Consider the following 25,036-nt stretch of genomic DNA (forward strand, 5'->3'; position numbering starts at 1 on the left):
ATCGCTGTAATATCACGGTCGTAATAAAATACGTACGCGTAATAAAAAAACTGGGTCGCGAGAGAGAATCGTGTGTGAAACGCGAAATCAATGTCAAACGAGTTTTTTCCAGGCGTTACTTTTGAATGTCGTCGAAGACCTCCCCGGATTCTCGCGGGGATAAAACGTCGCTTCTCCGATAAAGGCGATTTCTCGAGTTCTTGCAAAATTTTTCCCGCACTTTTCTCCGATGTCATAGGGCTCTCTTCGAGATTATGCACACGGCTTTTTCTTCGACGGATTATCGTCGGAGTTACGTATGCGCGGTCACGTATTCGCAACAAGATCAGCCGAAACGAGCTTGGCAAGAGCTTTACGAGAGAGAAGCGGATGACGCTTGAGCGAAATGAGTTTTCGAGGAAAACATGCCAGACTCGGAAAAACAATCGAAACCAAGAGAATAGTCGGGGGGGAGGAAAAATCGTTAATATGTTTACCTCGCTCGAGGTTTTTCGCAAATTCGCGAGATAAATGACGTGCTTTTAAGATTCGCCCGGCTCAATAGCGGTCACCCGACGCAACATTTCGATGAAACGTTAACTAAATCGTGGTAACCGCGTTTATCCAGGATCATCATTCTCGTTATGGTAGTCACGTACGTATGCAGAATCACGTATGGCAATTTTGCATGGCGACCCTACGGAACAGGATCACCGGAATGAGCCTTCAAAGCGCTTTATATAGGAAAAAGTCGACAATGCTCGAGAGGCGAAAGAAGAATCTGAACGGAAATTGGGAGGGGGAGGGGGTGGGGGAGAGGAAGTGTGTGGACGATGCGACAGAGGCGCGAAAATCTAGTTTGAAACTGGCGACGAGAGCCGATGGCGATGCCGCAAAGGGAGATAGAGTTTTTATGTCGAAACGAGTATGGCGTCGCGAATACGAGGGATGACGGAGGGAGGAGGGGGGGAGAGGGGGAAGTGGTATTTACCCGCGGTGGGTATGCGAACGAAGCTGTAAATAACGATGGTTTCCTTCTCTTTCCCTCTCGCAGCTTGTATTCCTTTTTTTCTCGTACGCGCATCGCGTGTGTTTCATCGCGTGGGTGGGATCATTGAAAAAGGAGCAAAAAGAGAGAGGACTTTTATCCCCGGCAATTATGACGGCCCTTTGCGAGGTCCCTTTACGTGCGATACGCGCGCGTCTGTGGTCACTGTGCTTTTGACAAACACGCGTTTTTTGTCTGAGGGAAGACTCGGAGAAAGGATAATCGATATTCATTCGAGAGACGCGATAATTTGTACTTAAATGTTATCGGATTGTAAACTTGTTAATCCTGTTTATCGCAACTCTTTTTAATGACAAAAATGTTTTTGTATCGACATAATTTCTTCGATAACACTTTACGCGAAATTTTAGAGAACACTTTATACTCGAATAAAAATTTGGTGAAATTTTATAAAATAATTCTTTGAAGAATAAAATTTTATTTAGTCTTTTTAAGAGAGAAATATATTTTTATTACTATTAAAAAAATTTGTTTGGACATTGCAAACGGCCAAATAAATTTTCGGTTATGTATTGTAACTGTTGTGAAAATATTAAATACACCGCAAGAGGAAATAAAATATTTCCTCCATCAGTCGGCGAGAATTTGATACACAAGGAGCTTCACATTTTGCCAATGTGCTTTATTTCATCGCCTTGTAATTACTAGTTTATTGTATTGAAGTAAATATCAAGGAATCATCGCGTGTGTAATTACATTTTTCTAGTTAAAACTCACACGCTTTGTTCATAATCTAGTTTTGCTAATTTTCTTTGCACGCGTCTCAACCTTCATTCCACAAACATTACTTGATAAAATTACCTGGTTTAACGATTACGATTACAGTTATTAGCCTCATTAGTATTTTAATGATGAAAATTGAGCTTGATTCCTCAATTGTCGTAAAAGATTAAAGTAAATAGTAAACAAATGTAATTTTTTAATGTCATTTGAAAATATACGATCATTTAAATGATGAAATAAATAGAGATTCCCAAAAATATTCAAACATTTTATCGAATATATTTTATTCAAGTATTTTATAAGAAAAATAATTATTTTAAATATAATTTTTAATATAATTTATCGAAATATCTAACGAAAAATATTTCAAACACAATACAAATTTTAATAAACATACATATGTAATTTCATAGATTCTAACTATTTTTAATTCGACAAAAGAAATAGCTCATCCGAAAGAGGATTTTTATTTTTTACTTTTTATTTAAAATGTTATTTTTTGTCGCTCCCTATTGATTTAGGATGCTCCAATTAAGAGCTATAAATAAATTGGAAATGCAAATCATCGCGAGGAAAGCGGAGATTACTGGCGCCAGTGTTGGCTTTCGCCGACGGCGACGTTAAAAGGGAGAAATGGCGAGCGACGTGGTCGTCGGCACCATACACATCAGGGGCGGACGTTATCACGTCAGTGATTCGGAACGTGTCGTTCGCATCATCTATTTAACGCGCCGGTAAACACGTGTTCTCTCGTCAGGAAATCTTCTCGGCGTCGACGACGACGTCCGCCGACTCGTGCCACGGAAAATGCCCGGATGCCATTTTCAGGACAGACGATGAATATTCTTATACGAGAGACACCCTTTCAGCCGAAACTGGGCTCGGTTGCGGAACAAATATCCTACCCCTTACAAATGTCGAGGGTGCGAGCGATAAGTGCGGACGGCGAGGGAGAGAGAAGAAGGGAGAGGGTGGGAGTAAGAGGGGAAACCGTAAGCGGAGGCCTCATATTGTGCGGCACGAGGTGCCGACGGATATACACCGACACGTGTACCGTAAATGTAATTACAGCTTAAAGGGAAGTTCCATCCTAAGCGATCCTTCGCGGTCGAAGTGGGTTCTGCATTAATTAGAAGCCAACTTAATTAATACACGCTTATACGCCGAGCGTAACCGAGCGTCCTGGGAATCTCACTTACGCGAAGAATGAAAGGTTCCCGCCACTTTTTGGCGAAGGGGGGTCGTCTCTATGTACGTTAGCGATTCCGCAATATCGTTGCTTTTTACTGGCGGTCGCCTCGGATTTTCATGAAGAATTTGCATTTAGGTAGTCGCGTGCTTAGTAAGGTAAGGCAAGCTCGGAACACTCGCGGTGTAGCATGCTTTTCTCATCGCAGTAAGTAGGAAATTTCTGCTTACGAACTCTCGAGGGATGAGCAATTTGCAATTATGTACACGAACTAATGAATTACAAACCCCCACAAATTGTTTAACAAATACGCCTTGATAAATGTTTAATCTTACCGAGTTGTGTGTGTGAATAATTTATTGACAAATTTATAATTTACGTTAATTGGCTAGGGGGCTGATTTCACGGACAATCGCGTAAACGTCATACAAACGATCCGGATTATACAGGGTGTCCCAGACTTAACGAATCAGCCGTTAATAACAGATTCCTGAGATCATTTGGAGACGAAAATTCTAATACCAAAATGTCGAGGAAGACTTCATAAAAATGTTCAAACTACTGACTACTGTCGCACCGAAGACACAATCTCAAAATCATATTTTTTATTTTATATTGATCTTTCTATCGATATCGATATTATCGCGCTGTACGCGAGTTCCTTGATGCACATCCATGAGCACAGGAGAACGTAACGCGCCGATTGGTAATCTTTAATCTTTTGTAGCGCCGAACCTACATCTTCCTCAACATTTTGGTATTAAGATTTTCGTTTCCAAATGATCTCAGGAATCTACCATTAACGGCTGATTCGTCAAGTCTGGGACACCCTGTATAAATCAAAAATGCATATAAACAATGTATGTATGTGTGTGAGACGCTCTCTTTGAATAGCAGGGACAAAATTTTTCCCGTTCATTTTTATGTATGTCCCAGGCACATTCCGTCCTGTCGTCGGCGTCGGTCCCGTACAAACGTGCAACGCGGGAAGGTCGGGAAATATTATGCTAGGAACACGAGAGAGAGTGTATGAATTATTTAAGCGCGCGATGAGAAGGTGGAAGCGCAGAAACTATACCAAAGGCATTGCTGCATCGTTTTGTAATTTCTGTCAGCGGTTAAAATTTTACGGTTACGATCTCGGATTAAATTATAATTTTAATCGCACGTACGATCAACCGCGCATTCTCCTGCTGCGATATGCCATACAGTTTAAAAGCTTTGCAACTTCCTCCCAAAAATGTACAATTTTTTTTAAATATCGAGCACCCTTGCATTTAACGAGTTTCATAGCATTTTGATACAATTATTTACACAAGTATATTAAAAATGCCCAAAAAATTAGTGTAAACGAAGTGAGTTAATAAACTTTTTAATCAATTTTGAATTTTATTCGAAAAACAATTAATAATCTTGACGAAAATGTCTCGTATTATTTCATGGAAACGTGTAATTGTAGACGTATGAAGAGAGCGATGTAAATTTTTAACAAGTTTTGATTTTAAATTTATTACACGCACAATCAAATTCGATATTCAATTTATCGAACCATCATCTTGTTTATTAAAAATGAAATTATGCACGATATTTACTACAGTGGAACGGTCAAATAAAAATTTCAAAATAATTTCCATATAAATCTCGAGATTTTTCGGCCTTATCTGAGATTCGAAAGAACAATTCGCGAGGCTTTCGATTTAGTGATATATTCCATCAATTAATGGCGCTCGATAGTCGAGAATTTGTCGACCATGCCAGAAAATGGATTTAGATTCGATGCTTGCCGGAACACGTTGCAGCCCAAGATAAAACCAAACCATTTTTATCGTACTCATGCATGATATTACAGGCTTTCCATTTAGGAAAAATTGTTAAAAATTTACATCGCTCTCTTCGTATGTCTATCGTCGTATGATTACACGTTTCCATAAAATGATGTGAAATTTTCGTCAAAATTATAAATTTATTTTTGAATAAATTTCAAAATTGACTAGAAACTTTATTATTACTCTTTTACTTATCCTAGACCGCTTATTATTTGGTGAAATAATTATAGAAATATATAAGAATATTAAGCAAGCAGATAATATAATACTTAAATCATCAAAAATACACACACACACACACACACACACATTTACATTATTTCAATTATATATATATTTTTTTTTCTCTTCACATATATTCTATAATATTTTACATAAGCTTTCACACGATTCGATTATCAGTCACGTGTGTGTTATTAATTTAACACAGTATTAAATGAGAACATAAATATTGATGGCAGATAAATTTCTCTATAGCAATAAAGCAGATAATATAAGCATATAAACACTCGTTATAAATGCATAGATTTGCTTTCATGTCACGCATCATAATTCATTCATGTTTTGTTTTAAGCAATTTAGTTTTGCAATCATACATGTATTAAATAAATAGTTAAAATATTCCTTGTTTCTGCTATGGATAATTAATAAATATTTAGAAATTACTACATCAAAAATTTAGAAATTACTACATCAAAAAAATTTAAGAAATATTAGAATGCGAGGAATATAATAAATAACCTCCACAAAATTTTTTTAGTACGAGTAATTAAGAAACGACGTGCATGCGATATAATACTGCTTATTTATTGATAAAAATTAAACTTATTTTTGTAGAATCGCACTCGTAACTATTTACTTTATTTTTTTTTAAATATAATTGAAATAAAAAATTAACATATGCATGATTTATAATTTATTGTATATAATATCATTCACTTACCATACAAACGCGATACTACATTGTCTGTTCCTCATCATGTGGCTCTTTCCTTCCGTAAATGTGATGGCGGCGTGATCTCGCATTGAATTATATTTCCATTCCTGTAACAATAACATAAACTGATTTATTCAAACATTTTCCCACTTCGTGATTCATATGAGAATTGATTTCTGATAAGGATTATTATATAATGTATACGAAGCGTGCAAAATTCAGATAGCGTTTCCTTAAAAATATCAAAATTTGTGTCTCTTGAATTATAAATTACTGAAAAAGAATCTTTATAAGAAATATTATTATTACTTATTCGCATACTAATTATTAGATATTCTATATGAAACCATAATGCATATGTTTTCACACATACATGTAGAATATCTAATAATATACAGTTTTCAAGCATAACAAATAAGGATTTATTAGCGTTCAATCGACCACCAAGTCGTGAAAAAGTATGAGCTATTCCGGGAACGCGGAGTTTCCACAATTGCAATTTTATTTCTCTCAAAATCCGATCGTAAATGCCAGTTTCCGCGCCCTTCACGATCAGTCTTTCCAGATGGCGTCCCAAAAATGTAATTACTTTCGTATGCGTGGCTATAGGATGTAATCGGTGAATTTCGACGAAAATTGAAAAACAATTTGGATAAATTTTCCGAAAAAAAAAATCCAATCCAGAGATGTGCGATTCGTCATTTCGTTTGAATCGAGTTATAATAAAAATTGCGCGCAAGCTTTCGCGTAAAGAGACCGTGTCAGCTGTTGTTCGGCTTCAAATAAAATTGGTGACATGTTTGATTGTATTGCTAAAAGTTACAGATATCGAATTTCAACGAAACGTGTAAAACAATTACCGAAATACGCAGGCAGATGAAAACAGCTTACATTTCGTACGATCACTTCGCAAATTTCGTGCCATTCACTCATAACAACGTTTCACTTCGTTAACCATCAATGTAACACAAGTGCACAAGCGGAAAATCTAATGTATTAGCTTTTTAAATAAATTTTTGCTTTAATACGAGACCAAAAATTTATTTCAAATTCTTGCATGTATATATAACAATATCAAACGATATCATATTACGTCATATTTTGCCGTGTATATAAATGCATATATGTGTACATGTGTAAAAAATTCAATGATTATTTTTTTTCTTGTAAATTTGTAATTAACAATTCCGTTTTTATGCTCTTTTAAATTGGATTTTTTATATATTTTGTGTTTGTATTAATATATATATTAAATGTACATTTTATTTATGCATATATATATATATATATATATATATATATATATATAATTTATATTTATTTATATTTATATTATTTATATTTATATTATTTTTATTTATTTATATTTATATTATTTTTATCTATTTATATTTATATTATTTAAATATACATATAATCTAACGCGCACACACACACACACACACACACACACACACACACACACACACACACACACACACACACACACACACACACACACACACACACACACACACACACACACACACACACACACACACACACACACACATGGAGAAGAGAAGATAGAGAATACATGTTTCCAATTAGTATTATAATCCTCTGTTGATATTACTTTATAATCTTCTGTTACTTTATATAATCTCGTTAGTATATTTCTGATAAATTTGACGTAAATCTAATATCCCGGCAGTGCAACATCCGTGCTCTCTATTGTACCATTTAAAAAGCGTACGTTACACTCCCTTCTTTACATTCATCGCGCACAATATCGCGCGTTTAAGTTTAAAGTCGCTCTCGCCCACCCCTTCCCCCTTTCCTAGACTAATGGGAAAACTAGCGTCGCCCGCGACTTTTTACCGTTAGATTAAAATATGCAAATAACCGAGGACCGACGCGCTAAGCTCGCAACCCGCTAGTCCCTTCTCTCCTCTTCTGTCCCTTCGAGAGCGAATGTGCGGCACCCCCAACCCCTCGCCAACCACTCACGAATCCGCAAGCCGTCCCGCAACCGCGCTTCCCGGCATCCCCCCTCCCCCTCCCCACCCCTCCCCCTCCTCGTAGAAACCTCCGCGTGATGTACGTATTCCCCGTCGCGACACCCGGGGTTGCTCGCGGAGATTACGAGGGCGCAATGCGGAGCGCGGAATTACATTTTAATTTCATCGGTAGTAGCAACGCTCCTATTACAAGCCCCTTCATCGCGCGCGTACAGCGTGCGACACAAACTATCGGCTATATTAAAATAATCTCCACCTCTCCGTAAAATCGGAACAAGTTACACGCGTGGCAATTTTGCATATTCGCACCCCATCGTCGAATTATATATATTTTAGAAGAGTAACTCTAGATACGATTATTTCGCTTCTTTTCTCAATCGTGAAAAGAATTTTTCGTTATATTTTTGAAAATGATTTTATTCCAAGTAAATATTATATACAGGGTGTCCCAAACTTAACGAATCAGCCGTTAATAGCAGATTCCCGAGATTATTTGGAGACGAAAATTCTAATACCAAAATGTCGAGGAAGACTTCATAAAAATGTTCAAACTACTGACTACTGTCGCATCGAAGACACAATCGCGCTCACTGCAGAATCCTATTTTTTATTTTATATTGATCCCTCTATCGATATCGATATTATTGCGCACAGAAGAACGTAACGCGCCGATTGGTAATCTTTAATCTTTTGTAGCGCCGAAACTACGTCTTCCTCAACATTTTGGTATTAAGATTTTCGTTTCCAAATGATCTCAGGAATCTACCATTAACGGCTGATTCGTTAAGTCTGAGACACCTGTATATATAATATTTATATAATTATGTATGTGAATTATGCAACATGTTCAAAGTTTGTAATTGAATAATATTTCTCAATATTATTATTTATGTGTAAAATAATTTAATTTATATGCGATTTATGTTTTTTTTTTACCAAATATATGTACGACTAATTTGTATCATGGCAAATAAATCATATTAGAAATTCCCAGTGTACAGCTCCTTTTACGGCCAACAATTATCTATACATGTATACGCGTAAGTTATACGGGTTTAAAATTAAAACAAGGGGATGCCGAATGAATCGCTCTGTAGAAACATGTAACGTGTAGACGTAAAACATGTAGACATTGCGTTCGCACCATGGCATAAACTGTCGCTAAATCGAGCTACGGACCCGCGGGTACGGAATATCTACATGGATGTAGGTACAATAGTTGAAAACATTCTCTATATACACATACGGAGATAGATTTTGCACGTATGTGCGCGTGTATGTGTACGTGTGTGCGTGTGTGTGCGCGTGAAAATACCCATGCGTTACATGCACGCTTTTGCTCGCGTATACTCGTATCATTTCTATTTGCTCGTGAATACGATCCGTCGGTGTTTCTCTTTAGCAACGAACCCCCCCCCCTCTCTCTCTCTCTCTCCCTCAACCGCCCGCTTTAATGAACAGGCGTTGTAATTTTTACAGCGTGCACCTGTTGTAATCCAGGCGCCGGGGATTTTCGCCGCGCTACGTGATTCATTCGAGTATTCGCCGGCGGCGAAGAGCGCCACGCGGCCTTTATTAAGTTTCCGTCGTTGTAAATTCTTTTTCAATAAACGTCGGGGACGCAGGAAGGAGGGGGAGGGGAGGGGGAGGGGAGGGGGAGGGGGCGAGGGGGAGGAGGAGCGCGAGAATCATAACGCGCGCTTTACGCGCGACGAGACGTCACATTGCGCCGTAACATTTGCGCGAGGGGCAGAGCGAGGGGAGGGGGGAGGGGGAGGCTCTCTTTTTCGCATTCCCGCCGACCGACTACGCTGCGCGTCATAATGCACGCCGTAAAAAGTTTTACAGTTTCACCCCGTCACACGAGATTCCCCGGGCGAATCTTGCGGCGATTCGTTTGAGCGTTCGTAGGATTTTTCACCCTCGGAGGGGGGGAGGAAGGGGGGAGGGAGCATCGAAATATATTCGTCTCGATGGAAATTTGCTCGACGCCGTAAAAAGTATGCGCTATCGTTGTGGAGATTTTTTCCCTTTCCTATTTTTTTTTTTTTTTGACGGATAAGAGTGAGAACGAGCCACGTAGTTTCGCGAGGGTGGAATTCTCGCGCGAGTAGAATTCTTAGCGAGAGGGATGACGTTTGCGTGTTTATCGTTCTTACCTCTAAGTTCCCTGCCTGCACAAATACGGGGGAGGAGACGGGAGGGACTTTTATCCGCTGAATTCGCGCAGCCTGCGCAACCGGAAGAGCCAAGAATTGCGCGTCTAATCTTGACACGTCGAAACTTCCTCGCGGCGTTTCCGTCGCGACGAATCTGAAATTTTCGTCACGTACCGAGCGCGTTCATTTAAAGCGCGGTAAAGTTGGTTTGTGAAGCCGCGAAAGATCTGTGCAGCCTCGCTAAATGTAACCGCGACCCCCGCAGCAGCACGTCGAATTATCATCCCTGCGAAGAACGGAAGCGTCATTGCCGCATTCGCGAGCATTTTGCTCGCGTGAAAAGACCCGCATATTTTGGAATACCTCCAACTCGATCGCTCGTGTATTCGATTTGCGAAACGAAAATCAAATATCTGCAACAGTCGAAAAAACATTTTGCTAATGCTGATACATTTCTAAGTGTCATGACAAAAATTTATCGCTATTTTTTGCATCTGCTGGAACATTGTAGAATTTATAGCGGCAAATTCAGTAATATTTTCTAATAAATTTGGGTCCCATTGCCAAAATATTAATCACTGCATTAAATTTGAGTTTCGATACAGCTGGAACTTTGTGAGAAATAGTTTTTTTTATATATACTACATACTTTATAACAGATATGGTTAGCCTTGATATGGATAGATATTAAATTTAGAAACTTTTTTAAATTTCACTAATAATTTAGATATAAATTCTATATTATAGTTAAATTAATTAAGTGTCAAATATATGCAAAATCACAATATTTGTTCATCATTTATCTACCTCGGTAAATTTTTCGCACCTAGAAAAATTGTCACTGAAGTTGCAAGACTAGTCCTTTTGAGGGGACCTGATTATGTAAACAAGAATAAGCGCTATCGCGAATAAAACATTTGCGTTAATCGCCACGCGTGATGTTATCGGTGTCGCGATATGGAGAAAAAGAGAGAGAGAGATAGAGAGAAGATCGTGCCCGTGAAAAGTTCCGCACGCAACCCTTTCCCTCTCCACTTCTTTCCCCTCACGCTCGAAGTTCCATTGGTATTTCGCTGTATCAGAGGGTTCAAACCCAGTCTTCGCACAGGCCGTATTTTCCCCGTCCCTCTTGCACTTTCTGCCGTCACGCGTGTCCCTTTTTCCCTCTCTCATTTCCCGGTTGGCTGCTACTGTGTCGGGTGTTTCCAGCCCTTCTCTCATTAAATCATTTGTTCTCCGACACCGCACCCCCGTCGGCGGTGCAGCGCAAAATATATCCGGGCGAATATTTCGAGAATAAACGTCGGCTCGTCTTTTCTTCTCGCGCGAGCTCACCGCGTCAAGGTATTCGCATCAAGCTAGTGTAAACATAATTCGTTACAAGTTTCGTCTCACACACCGTCCGATTATTCCGCAGAATATTTCTAGCCGAATAATATAAGTGAAATCTGTATTTTCATTGACAAACAGTGAGTAATCTCACAAGTACATCACTACAAATTAATAAAATTCCATTAAAGAAATCAAGCTGTTTCGCAATAAATGATATATTAAAATGCGCTTTATATTATAATTTGTATTATAATATAATTATATAATTTATATAATTATATTATTATATATAAATTATAATATAAATTATATAATTATATAATTTTATATAATTATATAATTTATATTATAATATTATATGAGAAATAATTTTTTTTAATAGCAATATTTGGGTGGAGAAATTTTTCAAATTGTAACCAAAAACGTGCTTTTTTATAAGTCTATCATATCTTGAAAATAAAAAAATATAATATATATATGTATAAAATAGACGTATGAAGATTTTTCTCAAAAAATAACAATCTAAAATACTCACTAATCTTTGGTGAAATATTGTGTCATTGCTATGGCATTTTCATTAATTCAAAGAATTTACGTATTCATTCATACAAATGAACAATATATTGTATTAATAATTAATAATATTCGAAATTGCCTTCTCTTATCATATTTTATAAATTTTGTATAATTTAAGCATGTACATCTTAACAACTTTACTTTTCTATTATAAAAAATTCGAAAAATCGAAGAACGATGTAAATTTTTCATCCAACTTATTTTTGGAAGCAATATTTTTGGAAGCTTGAAAAATGAAAATTGAATAAATTACTTATACATGTAAATTACATTTACATGTGATTTAAAATTAATTTTCGCACATATCTGTCTATGTGCAATAATTATCGTTACCAGCGTAATGAGAATTTTGTGTCATGTATCGCGCGTATGCTGGTGAAAACATCGTTTATAAACATCTGGTATGCAATAAGCGCAATTGCGCGTTTACACGCAGTCATTTTTTTTTTTCACGAAACCACAACTCCCGCTTGGTCCGCAAGCAGCTTCAATCGACGATGCCCCTACGCATCGCCCGCTCGGATTATGATGACCCATCTACTACGGTCAGCTCGTTCAGTTTCGATTTATGGGTAACCGATAACCGGATTCGTTCGCCCCCGCTGCCCTTCCTTTCGGCCACCATGTCAGTTCTCTGCTTGTGTGCTTTTTACGAGGCTACCTGCGCGATAACATCGTCGAGCTACGTCAACAATTTTTCCCCGACATTGTTCCCTTCGGAAAGTTGATGACTACAGGAAGCAGATCCTATGATACTCCCAATGATATTTTCGCATTCTTTACGAAACTCAGCTAGTCACGTTTGTTGCATATAATTTTTCAATTAGATTTTAATTTTACACGAGCAAATAGGGCATTGAACAGATCGAACTTGTGTATCAAAAATTTTTGATTATATCTTTTCGAGGATATTTATCCAATTTGACTCGCAAAGTGATAGAAAAATTAGCGGAAAATTTAAAGAAATAAATAATCATCATTTTGCCCCATGGCCTTATCAAAAATATCAACCTATAGCAATAGAACAAAATACCAGCTCTTACGGTCGACAAGCTCGCCCGTTTAGAAAAGACTTCGACCTTTGTGCGCTGCTGTTGCAGTTCGATATAAAGGGGACATCGAAATGTCGATGTCCAGCGTCGCGCCGGTGTAAATACGATGAACGTGATGGACGAAATATAGGCAGGCAAGCGAAAAGTATCAGCGTTATTGCTCCAACACTTTAAAGCCGCGGATTATCCTCGCGGCTTAAATCCCTCTCCCATCACCCGCCCTCGCCGACATCAGCGAGACAGTGTAGTCGTCGAATTCATTTCTTCTCGCGGCTACCATGGAGACTCGAGTGCTTCTCTCTTCTCCCTTTTTTTTTTCTTTTACCGTAAAATGACGCGCGCGAGCTGCCGCGAGATTACAGCAGACAACGAACGGCGTTTTGCGTTAATGTTATTAAAAAGCGTCTGGAAATTTCACGTCGTACCGGGTGACGCTATTTACTACAGCTGATGCAATTCTTGAAGTCGCATTCAATGATATCTGATTATCGAAAGGGGCGGAATCAATACAGGCCAAATTGATAAGTAATCAGTCAAGTGAGGAAAAGTATCCATTTTTATTGTAGGAAGAAAAGAATGAACAATCAAGGCTTATATTAAAAAATATGAATAAAAAAAATTATACTGAAATTATTAATAATAATAATAAAAAAATATGACATTAATTGTGTACGTATTTTGTAATAAAATATATAAATCTACTAAAAGAATATCTACTATAAAAATATATATTTCTTCTAAAAAAATCAGAGGGTTATTAATTTATTACACACATGTGAAGAGCATAGTTAATTCAATGATTCGAGAAGGATACGAGCCTAAAACTCCCTAAACGCATCCGAAATTGTTAAGCACGAAACCCGCACGCGACCCCCGTCAGGGGATGAAGCTTTTTTAATCAACGCCGAGCAATGGTCATTATAACGCCCTTTTAAAGCCCTATAACGCGTTGTAGCGCGGGGGTGAGAAGGGGGCGCGAGAACGAAACAGCGAAAGCGAAAATATGGCCGACCGGCCTCGCGGCTCTCAAAAAGTCCCTTCGTTATGGACGACCGTATTTCACGTCGTTAACGGGCGCCGCCGCGTTTTGTCGGCGATAAACTCGCGACAGCCACGACAGATACGAGGATGAATGCCGCGCTCTACGCGGATTGATGAGGGACATCAAGCGCCAGTCAACGATTACCATACCCTGAGTGACGACGTCCGCTCGTTGAAAATGGGAAAAAATCTCAGCCGCCTCGGGGCTTCAACTACAGACGGGATCAAAGGAGGAGATCTCTGAAATATGGTTTACGCACACACCTGTTTCATACTTACAAAAGGAAAAAAATATAATTTCCAAAAGAAAACAAGTATAATTGATCGAAAAAAATGATTACATATTGGAACAATTATATTTTGCCTATAATTTTTTAAGTGTGAAATAAAAATCAACATAAACCGTGAATAAAATAAAATGCAGAGAATAAATTTTACATGAAACAATTTTACATCTATCTATTAATCTCTAAAATATAATTTTCACGCATACACTTTTCATACTTACAAAAGGAAAAAAATATAATTTTCAAAAGGATAGAAAAAATATAATTGATCGAAAAAGATGATTACATATTGGAACAATTATATTTTGCCTATAATTTTTTAAGTGTGAAATAATAAAAATCAACATAAACCGTGAATAAAATAAAATGCAGAGAATAAATTTTACATGAAACAATTTTACATCTATTAATTTCTAAAATATAATTTTCACGCATACACCTTTCATACTTACAAAAGGAAAAAATATAATTTTCAAAAGGATAGAAAAAATATAATTGATCGAAAAAGAGGATTACATATTGGCATAATTATTTTGCCTATAATTTTTTAAGTGTGAAATAATAAAATCAACATAATCTGTGAATAAAATAAAATGCAGAGAATAAATTTTACATGAAACAATTTTATATCTATCTATTAATCTCTAAAATATAATTTACTCGCACACACTTTTCATACTTACGAAAAAATAGAAAAAATATAATTTCCAAAAGGTAGAAAAAAAATTATTGATCGAAAAAGATGATTACATATTGGAACAATTATATTTTGCCTATAATTTTTTAAGTGTGAAATAATAAAAATCAACATAACCCTGAATAAAATAAAATGCAGAGAATAAATTTTACATGAAACAATTTTATATCTATCTATTAATCTCTAAAATATAATTTACACGCACGTACCCTTCATACTTACAAAAGAATAGAAAAAGTATAATTTCCAAAAGATGGAAAAAATATAATTGATCGAAAAAGATGATTACATATTGGAACAATTATTTTGCCTATAATTTTTTAAGTGTGAAATAATAAAAATCAACATAAACCGTGAATAAAATAAAATGCAGAGAATCAATTTTACATGAAACAATTTTATATCTATCTATTAATCTCTAAAATATAATTTATACGCACACACTTGTTTTATACTTACAAAAGGATAGAAAAAATATAATTTCCAAAAGCATAGAAAAAATATAATTGATCGAAAAAGATGATTACATATTGGAACAATTATTTTGCCTATAATTTTTTAAGTGTGAAATAATAAAAATCAACATAACCCTGAATAAAGTAAAAAATGCAGAGACTACATTTTATGTGAAACAAATATTTTATTGAAATTGAGCAAAATTGAAATATTGAAAGTAAAAATTAGGAAATTGATTAGACGCTTTCTAAATTTTAATTTAAAAAATTCAAACTATAATAATCTTAAATTATGTATCACATATTATTATACAATTTTCAATAAAAATGTAGTGCAACTATTAAGAACAATTAACGCGATTAATTACGTATTTCCGCAAAATAAAAAGAAATATACATAATTCATAGCGCTAGTTGAACATAATTCATTCTACGTGGGACACGTAGAATGCAGTCTGTCTTGTGGAAGGCATCGCGCGCTACAACATGCTTATGCAATTCAATCGATGAAAGCTATCACGCGACGACGGTTATTGTATCCTGGATAATTTGAATAATGAACATTTTCCCAACCGGTAACTCACATCTATCTTATCCGCTTCCCAGGAGTGTCGCATTAAAAGTCCAGGGACTTTCTGAGACATTGTAATATAAAGAATATCAAAGGACTCGGAATAAGTTGGGTAGTCGATATCTTTTCTAATTAGATTTTGTCGTGCACTGAAAACTGCTGCAAGTTTTATCCACTAAGTAAGAAGTCATACTCGATTTATGCAAATATTCCCTGGAGAATCTACTTTTACTACTGTAGCATTTATTCTATTTTTTTCACATTTATGTGAAAAATACGAAATGCTCTTCAATAAAAAAAAAAATCGTTTATCTTTTATCTTTTTAAGAGCCCTATTTCCAACTCTATTTTAAACACTTGTTGTTATATGTATTGCTTATGTATTTATACTATTGTATAACTCATAAATCATTACAATTCGCAAGGCGAACCGCTACGTGTAACGTGAAATGTAGCTGGCTCCTCTGACCTTTAACATCTGAACATCGTCAAATAAATTGTATTAGCTGATAAAGTTCGCGCGGAAATGCAACTTGGAGGGAAGTTCCAGCAATTTGGGTAGCATTGAAAAGTTAGGGAGGATTGGTGGAGACGTGGTAGGAATCGGTAGATCAGAAGTGCTCCTCCTAATTAGTAGCAAACCCTCTAGTTTTCAAGGTTTGCGAAATCCATTTGAAATCAGCGAGAACGCGTATATCATTCTTCTCACTTGTTTTCAGTTTGTTGTTTATGGGGATTTCTGTTATCGTCGAAATCAAAAACGTCGAATTACGCTAACCATAAATTTTCGTATTTTCTGAATTCTAGTATCGTCAAGAACGTTTTCCTGCGTCTCTTGAACTGCCGGTAAATAACGGCAGTGAATGGCAAACGCAATCATCGAGTTTAAGCGCACTGCAACCGAGGGTAGTTTGAGAAGCGCACGCTAAGAAGATTGGAGAACTTCTCGTCGAGACCTGCCGATATCTAAGACGTTCTAAAGCGGTTTATGTAAAAGTAATAAATTCCCAAAAGATATATATATTCACTGACTTTCTAATATTCACGCAAAATACACAGACATTTTCTGAAAACTTGCTTAAAATGAGCAATAATAATAATCCATGTTATTAAAGTACTTTACTTGACAAATTAATATTATAATATTTGACAAATTTTAAATAGTTGAAAATTTGTCCATTATTTCACGGAAATTATTTCATGGAAAGAAAATATTTCAGCAAATTGTTACGTGTTAGCAAAAATACTTTTTCCTAGGAAAGAAAAGGAGCATTTAACGCATTATCACGAATTCAACAGGTATTCAGAAATTTAAAAAATATACTAACCGTAAATTTAATTGCATAAAAATATAATCCGCTTAATAACGTTTTACCGCAAGTCTTGTTGATCCTAGGATTCCAGTTAACATCTGAGCATGCGCGCATGTTGTAGGATTGCGCGTCCTAACGTAACGAAGCTTTCGGGGAAGAGATTTTGTCCCAGAGGGGAACGGTCGGGTATTATCTCGCATAGCCCCGAAGGTAACCTTCGAGACTTTCCTGCATTAAATCGTTTCAGCGGCGCAAACAATTCCGGGTGGTCGTTAAGGATCCGCTACTGCTCGGCCGCTTGAGAAGTACTTTCGCTGGCTGCTTAGTTCTCGACTTGTGTCGCTGATAGTTTAATTAAAAATCGTCAACTTTTACAATATTGCGACAAACAAATTTAAGAAACGGCGGAAATTAACCACTCACTCAAAAAGACTAAGATGTACAAAATTACGTGAATATCTCGGATTATAAATATAAAGAATCAATATTATAATATTTAATAATATATATAAAAATATTATTTATTATATTTATTATACAAAAATATTATTTATATTATTTATTATATTTCTTATTTAATATTATTTAAAAATATTGTTATACATTTTATTATATTTAATAATATTTAAAGATATAATTATTATACACCCCTTTTATATAAAATACATCTTGACACTCTCAAATCTCAAATTTACTCCAGTTATACATGAAATAAATAACGATATCGATCGTTAGTTTTTTCGTAAAAAATCGTAATTAAATTTTCTAATTTTTCACTACCAAAATGCAGCCACCATCACATCACTTGTCTCGCTCTCAGATGCAATGAGTGTCACCGCAATTTCAAACAAGAGAAGCAACTTAGCCTCAAGGCACAATTTTGCGGATTTATGTAACTTGCTAGGATTCAATTGCAAACGCGTTACATACGCTTTAGCAGGGAGCTTAGACGAGGTTAAATGGGACGCTTAACGCACGGCGTCAGGGACGTAATGGCGTGTGTAGTAATAGTAGAAACGGATTTGGCCGTACGACCATGATGATATATTCGTTTCATTAGCCGAGCTTAGTGTCCCGGAGAGGTATCCTGCCCCACTCGCAATCCTTCCAAGATCTGCCTCTATTTACGCATACTCAATTCTTTGTATGTGTTTACACATGTAATAGATTTTTCGAGAAATATATCCAAAAGTGATTGTAACAATTACATTTCATGGGAAAATAAATTCTATAATCGTCGTATTTAGGTAATTAAAATATCTCGACTTTAAAATTAAAAGTACCCTTTTACTCTCCGCGTATAAAGAATAGCGCGGTAAAAAGAGAGCAAGAGAGTTACAGGAAGATACGAGCCAAATAAAAACAGATCGAAGGATTAGAATATATACATACAACCCGATGCCCTTGTCACGATTAGAGAACGCGATCAATTACGTTTAATTACAGAAATTACATTACGGGATTTCGTGCAGGCTATGGAAACGTCGCGTACACGTAAACGCAAATATGCAAATGCGCAAGGCTCTTGCGCAGCTTTACATCGCAAGGGGGTTGCATGTTGATCCTAAAATAATTACCAGACAATAGGGTGAAAGATTTAGCTTGCCAGTTTCGAAATAAGATAACGAGAATTGAATACGAGATAGATAGTAGCTGTAGATTCCACTATGGAAAATTAAACAATGGTCGTTTAACATTTCCTGCATTCAGCTTACAAGGCGATTAATTATTCGAGCCGTATCAAGACGATCATCTCATTTATCTACCTATCGACTCTATCTATGATGCATTCCGAATTACGTAGCCGATAATTTTAGCAGCTAATTTCAGCAACATCGCGTATACATAATTTCGTATGATTTCGAGGATTAAAAAGTTGCGAGAAGTAGAATTTCCCGATATCCATTTGCAAGAATTTTTGCTCGAGGTTTTAACAAGAAAACTTTGACCTTAACATTTGGTATACAATTGCTATTTATACAATTACAAATATATATTATTTTACAATGTTTGTTCAAAATTTGACGAATATACATGATTCAACGTCATTCCCGGACATCCGTAACATCCGAGTGCGATTTTAACCGATATTATCCGGATTTAAACGCGTCAACCGTTTATTTACAGCCAACATTAATCTAGCAAACAATCGCAGTATGATTCGTGAAGAAGACCCGACGCCGATCCTCGCTCCAGGATCGGAGTAAAGCCGTTTCACCCTTTGTCGTGTTATCCGGAAACTACGGACTCGCGTGGATTATCCGAAGAAGGTTCTCTCGTCCCTTAGGTTGGATGGGGTCGACCGCAGGTTTACGTCAGATTGAGACGGAGTGAGCCGGACGAACGCCGAGGGAGGGGAAGGGAGAAGGGACGAGAGCAGAAAAGCCGCGGAAACGACGACGCGGAAGTGGAAAAGCTTCATGAGAGGTAGAGATAGGGCAAGCGGAAGACAAATAAAGCGAAGTGACGGGGCTTGAGACGAGAGGAGGAGGAGGAGGAGGTGAAGGAGAAAGAGAAGGTTCAGGAAAAAGGAAAAGGGGATGCAGAAGCCAGGCTCTACACGAGCATTAGGGAAATTGAAACGGTTTTCTTTATCATCCCCGAGTCCAAGCTACAGAAAAGGACTCATGACAGCGATCAGCACACGTCTCTGGTCTTTACATTCTTTTGCCTTCCCGGCAAGCATCTTGCACGTAACGATTTCTCACATACATTCTAAATATTAAAAAACGATGTAATATTACTCAATCATCGAAGGTGGAACGAAAATCGCGGGTATCCAACCGAGAGTGGCATACGAGGGAGGTTTGAAAAGTCCGTGCAAAAATGAAAACTACTTAATTTTTCGGGATAAACCTTTTTTATTTTTCAACGTAGTCTCCTTTTAGGCTTATACACTTTGTCAAACCTTGCTCCAGTTTGTTGATCCCTTTCGAATAATAGGATTGGTCCAACTCTGCAAAATAGACATTCGTTTCCGCAATCACCTCCTCGTTTGAATAAAATCTCCTTCCTGCCAGCCATTTCTTCATATTGGGGAACAAGTGATAGTCCGAGGGAGCCAAATCTGGAGAATAGGGGGGATGCGGAACGAGTTGGAACCTTAACTCCATCAATTTTGCGGCCAAATTCTCTTTCATTTTTTGGAAATCACTCGACTTTCTCGATTCAAACAAACGCCAAACACAGAGAAATAGACCGATCTGGCTGAAACTTGGTGTGTATTCTTCCAAGAGATGCTACTAACTCAAAATAACCTCGATACACACCAGTGATGCCATTTCTCTGATTTTGCACGGACTTTTCAAACCACCCTCGTAAGTGAATTAATAACTTGATAGGTAATTAGTATTCCGTCGAATTTTCGCGGGGATAATGGTAAATACCAGTGCGGTATTGACGGTTCCGGGCGGTTATAGTTATTAATTAAACGGCGCGTAATTCACATTAACGTTATATCATTATTGCAGAAGTACTCGATTCACATTTGAACTGTAATCTAATTGCGTATACTGCAGCATATCCAAACGTCAATGTTAAATTGCATTCCTCAGACAATTACTCGCAACTTTCCGGTATTATCCAAAATTATTGCGTTTCGATAATTATGTATTTTTCGACGGGAACGTAAAATTCGCGCACTCTCGCAAAATTTATACCTTACGACCTCTTAATTACGACCGCATGCAATCTGATTACAAAAATTGCGCGACGCATTAGCCGAGTAATTAAAAAATTCTACCTCGCGTTAACATACATCTTTATCAGAGATACGAGATATCTCTGTTCTCGCTCGAGGAAAAGTTTCATTACGCGAGAATCTACTCCAGGTATATCGTGTAAGATCCGTGGCGTTCGCTGTCACCCCGGAAATGCCGTGCCCGACGGTGAATCCACTCCGCAAATGTGTGGCTGCGCATTTCCACACGCACGTAATCCGCACGCACACACGCGATCACGCGGCTCTATCTCGGTATTTACGATACTGCCGGAGCACGCACGTGCGTATGATGTACGAGCCTCGGTAAATCTCGGCAACACAGCCAGCCAGCGCGCAGCCCCCTGTGTGTTCCGAGCCCGGCGAAGGGCGGTGGCGCGGCGTCACGTTGGACCTACCCCGCTTTTGGTATTCATGCTGACAGGTCGCCTTTATTGACTGTGGATAAACCGCGAGCGACTGCCGCCGCCGCCGGATAGCCCTGCGTGTCTCTCCCCCTCTCCCTCCCTCTCCCTCTCTCTCTCTCTCTCTCTCACTCTCACGCATATACGAAACACGCACGAAAGCGCGAGTACGACGATGACGAGGAGAAGAGAAGAGAAGAGAAGAGAAGACCAGAGCATCATCGGCGGATAGCGCGGTCGCATTCGTATGCCGGCGGCACGTTTCGCAAATACGTGAAGAGGGGATTTGGTTTTCCGCCGCGAGAATCAAACCATGCCATGTTGTATACGCGCGTATTCCGTGCTCGACCGCTGCTTTCCGTCCAACCTCCCCATAATTCGATCTTTAGTATGGCCAATGGACCGCAAATTAGTAGCAAGTCGGCGTTCCTTGAATATGATGAGGGAAAAAGAGATGTGTCTTTCTCCAAAAATGGATGCTACAATGCATTAATATTGGAATAAAAAGAAGGCTGAATAGAAGGATAAATGGAAAAAAATTATTATCTGTCATAATAATTAAATTAAATACATAATAATGACAAACATATGTTTCAATCCCTGATGTCTCCAATCATGTCGTTATTATGTATTTGATTTAATTTTTTTTGTTATGACAGATAATATTTTTTTCTATTCATTCTGTTAATTAATAATTTCTATTGATTAATTAATTAATCTATTTCTATTGATTTATTAATGAATTATATTTACATTATTACATCCAACGGTCCTCAGTCTCCTTTTTATTGCAATTTTGACTTGTCATCACACGAATGTTTTTCTTAATTTTTTTATTAATAATATTATCTCTCGATTGACTCAACTAAATTAATATAACGATTTCACCTTCACTCTGACTAATTTTCGTCACAATTTATTGAATTGTTGAAAAATGTATTTCTCATACATCGAAGATGTAATAACTTGTACTTGCATTAATTTCATGACGATATAAGTAGTGAAATTAATTAATAAATACGAGTTGTGTATAAATCTCGAGTTTGTATATGTGTAATTGGATTTTTCATACGTATATCATCCGACATTATAGAATTTAAATAATCGATGGCAAACGCGAACGTTCCAAATCTAAGGAACATCTCTTACAACGGAAGCGAGATTATTCCTACGAAACATGAAAAATGTTTTACGTGTTTGTTTCATGCACTTATTTTAAACTACACGCTTTTGCTTCTACCTTCTATTAAAGGCAAATTTGCTTTCATTCATGTGATTCGGTGTTAATTTGCGCGCTCTCGCGTTAAAGAGTAATTTTCTTAAACAGTTAATTGAAAATGATGTCTTCTTCCTTCATAATTAACAGATACATCATAAAATTCGTCTAAAGTATACGAGATATCGCTGTGTGCATCCATATATTTAGAGAGACTGCTTTTTTTCGAGCTCGTGTAAACAAACAAATTATTTCGCGCGCTGCGGGAAATAACGTCGGCACTTGCAGCTCTCATAGGTTTCATGTAAAGCGCAGGTTCTCGCTTTAAGCTCATTCTCGGCGGTTCTTGTGTGCAACCTATACTGCTTTAGAAGCACTCGATGTGTTGCGGGCTTGATATTACGAGAGGCTCAGCCGAATCTACCTACGCCCTCTTTGCCTGGTCGTTGACCCATTCGGCTATTTTCCACTGTTTTCGGAATATTCCGTGTTTCCACGTTATTCCACTGCTGCCTGTTTCCGCCATGGCTAAATTACAGATCACTATGCGATGGAAATTTGGATATGCAGATGGCAATGTTCGCTCCGTATCAGCTGATGATACGATCTTTATTATTACTAACTTTGGCTACAAAAACATGGGGAATCGAGCAGATGGATAAACTTGATGAATGACCAGAGAGATCCTCTTCATAAAGAGGCTTTCCTTTATTAAGCGTGCATTTTTGGAAGTGTTTGGTACAAGTTTCTTGCACCAAAACTGCATTCATGTGTGCGAGCAATTTTCTCAGCGTTCGTGTAAACATTAACGTTAAACATTTAAGCGGCATCGTATCATTGCTGTAATAACGCGCGCATAAATTACAACGCGGGATTTAATACCGAAAGCGGATTAAGCAATTACGGGCAAGGGAATTCACCGCGTATAGCAATTTTTGCGAGGAAATCGCGCGTCGAGCGGCCTGATATAAATATTTATGCGTTTGTACCTCTTCTTTCGCGCAGTGCGAGACCGGCTTTATGCATAAATATTCATGCGCATAATATAGATCCTGATGTGCAGTTTGGCTAACGGTATTCTAAATTCCGGGGGAGAGTCCGAAGGACGTTTCTATAACTGACAGTGCTATATATATCCTCCAAGTTAATTATCCGCGCGAATAATTTACGCTTCTGTCCGAAAAAAAAAAAATACTCGAGTGTTCAAGGACACGTGAAAACAAAAAATCACATTTATGTGCGAAAATATACGTGCAATTATCTGTCGACGTTTAATCTGTCGTCCCTGAAATTTCTCTCGCTAATGGGCCGTGAGCGAATTTTTGCCAATATTTTTAGCTTTTCTATTTTTGTCAACGATATCGCGTTTCAAGAGCAAATTAATCGCCACGCGCGTAATTTCCTAAATGTGCGTACATATACGCTCTACTAAGCGCTAATCGCTCCCTTAATTGAATGAAATGTCGCGATTTTCAGTCGAAATAATATTTTAATGAGCCGTTTGCTCCCCGCAATCCCTTCTCGCTTTGCATTTCCAGTCGATGCATAATTGCAGCAAACTGCACGAACTATTGATGGATACTCAATATACGGTAACAAGATGGTAACAAGATTAAAGCTAATTGTCAGTACGGTAGTGCTTTTATATAAAACGGATACGTTTTCACCGCGAACACGCAGCGAACACGAATCGCACGCCCCGCCCACGCATGCATTATTTATAGTGATCCGGAAAATAGTCACGTCGAGGCCGGAAATCGGGAAATAGTCGCGCTAAAGTGCTCTTTGGATAAATTCACGTCATAAATAACATACGTACAATACGTGTAACGCGCGCATGTAAAGGACGAATGTAATTATTGGCTCATTTTTTCATACAGAAATATACACTTGAATTAAATTATTACAAACTACGCGTATTATTAATTAAATTTCCAAGTTTCGCATGTATAGAAACGCGCAGCCTAAATTTAATAAATGGATTATTGCATCCTCGAGTTTCAAAATATCGTTATTAATTTATGCAAATTATTGCTAACGCAGATACAATAAAGAGACAAGATAAATTGATATTGTATAAATTAAAAGATCCAAACTAGATTATTTTGCATTTAAATAAATTGTCTAGGAGCAGCGCGACATTCGCAAATACAGCTTAACGTCAGGCTGAGTATCAATTATTTCTCTAATTATATTTCTATAAATGAAAACAGTAAATATCATTAAGTAAATGTATCGCGTATAAAGCATCGGCGCATATGGCGCGAACGTTATCCAATTTTTCCGGAGACCGTCATCCGTTAAATTACGCGTGTACGGAATGAAGCGGGCTTAATCGGCGCGAATTGAAATCATCTAATTTTATATTATAATTGCAAACCGAGCTGACGCGCGCGCTAATATCCATGACGGACGACCATTTGAAATAATTAGGCCTTAATTACGCATCGTATTCTCTAATTGAGCCCGCTTGCACGTGTCGCGAGGGGGCG

General features: G+C 37.4%; 1 protein-coding gene and 1 long non-coding RNA gene across 2 annotated transcripts in view; one reads left to right on the forward strand and one right to left on the reverse strand.

Moving 5' to 3' along the window:
* The window catches only part of Phyhd1 (Phytanoyl-CoA dioxygenase domain containing 1), a 164,975-nt gene that overhangs the window by 108,255 nt on the left and 31,684 nt on the right, over positions 1-25,036 (reverse strand). The window contains exon 2 of the mRNA XM_083090379.1: positions 5,730-5,830. Coding sequence (XP_082946505.1) covers positions 5,730-5,732 — 3 coding nt within the window. The 5' untranslated portion in view covers positions 5,733-5,830. The remainder of the gene's footprint in view (positions 1-5,729; positions 5,831-25,036) is intronic.
* LOC145966349 (uncharacterized) overlaps positions 1-25,036 on the forward strand; it is a 129,920-nt gene that overhangs the window by 13,601 nt on the left and 91,283 nt on the right. The gene's annotated exons all lie outside the window — the stretch shown is intronic.

The sequence above is a fragment of the Camponotus vicinus genome, unplaced genomic scaffold (assembly GCF_025532165.1).
Source record: "Camponotus vicinus isolate PSW18456_S1 unplaced genomic scaffold, iyCamVici1.0 SCAF_2, whole genome shotgun sequence".
Classification (NCBI taxonomy): domain Eukaryota; kingdom Metazoa; phylum Arthropoda; class Insecta; order Hymenoptera; family Formicidae; genus Camponotus; species Camponotus vicinus.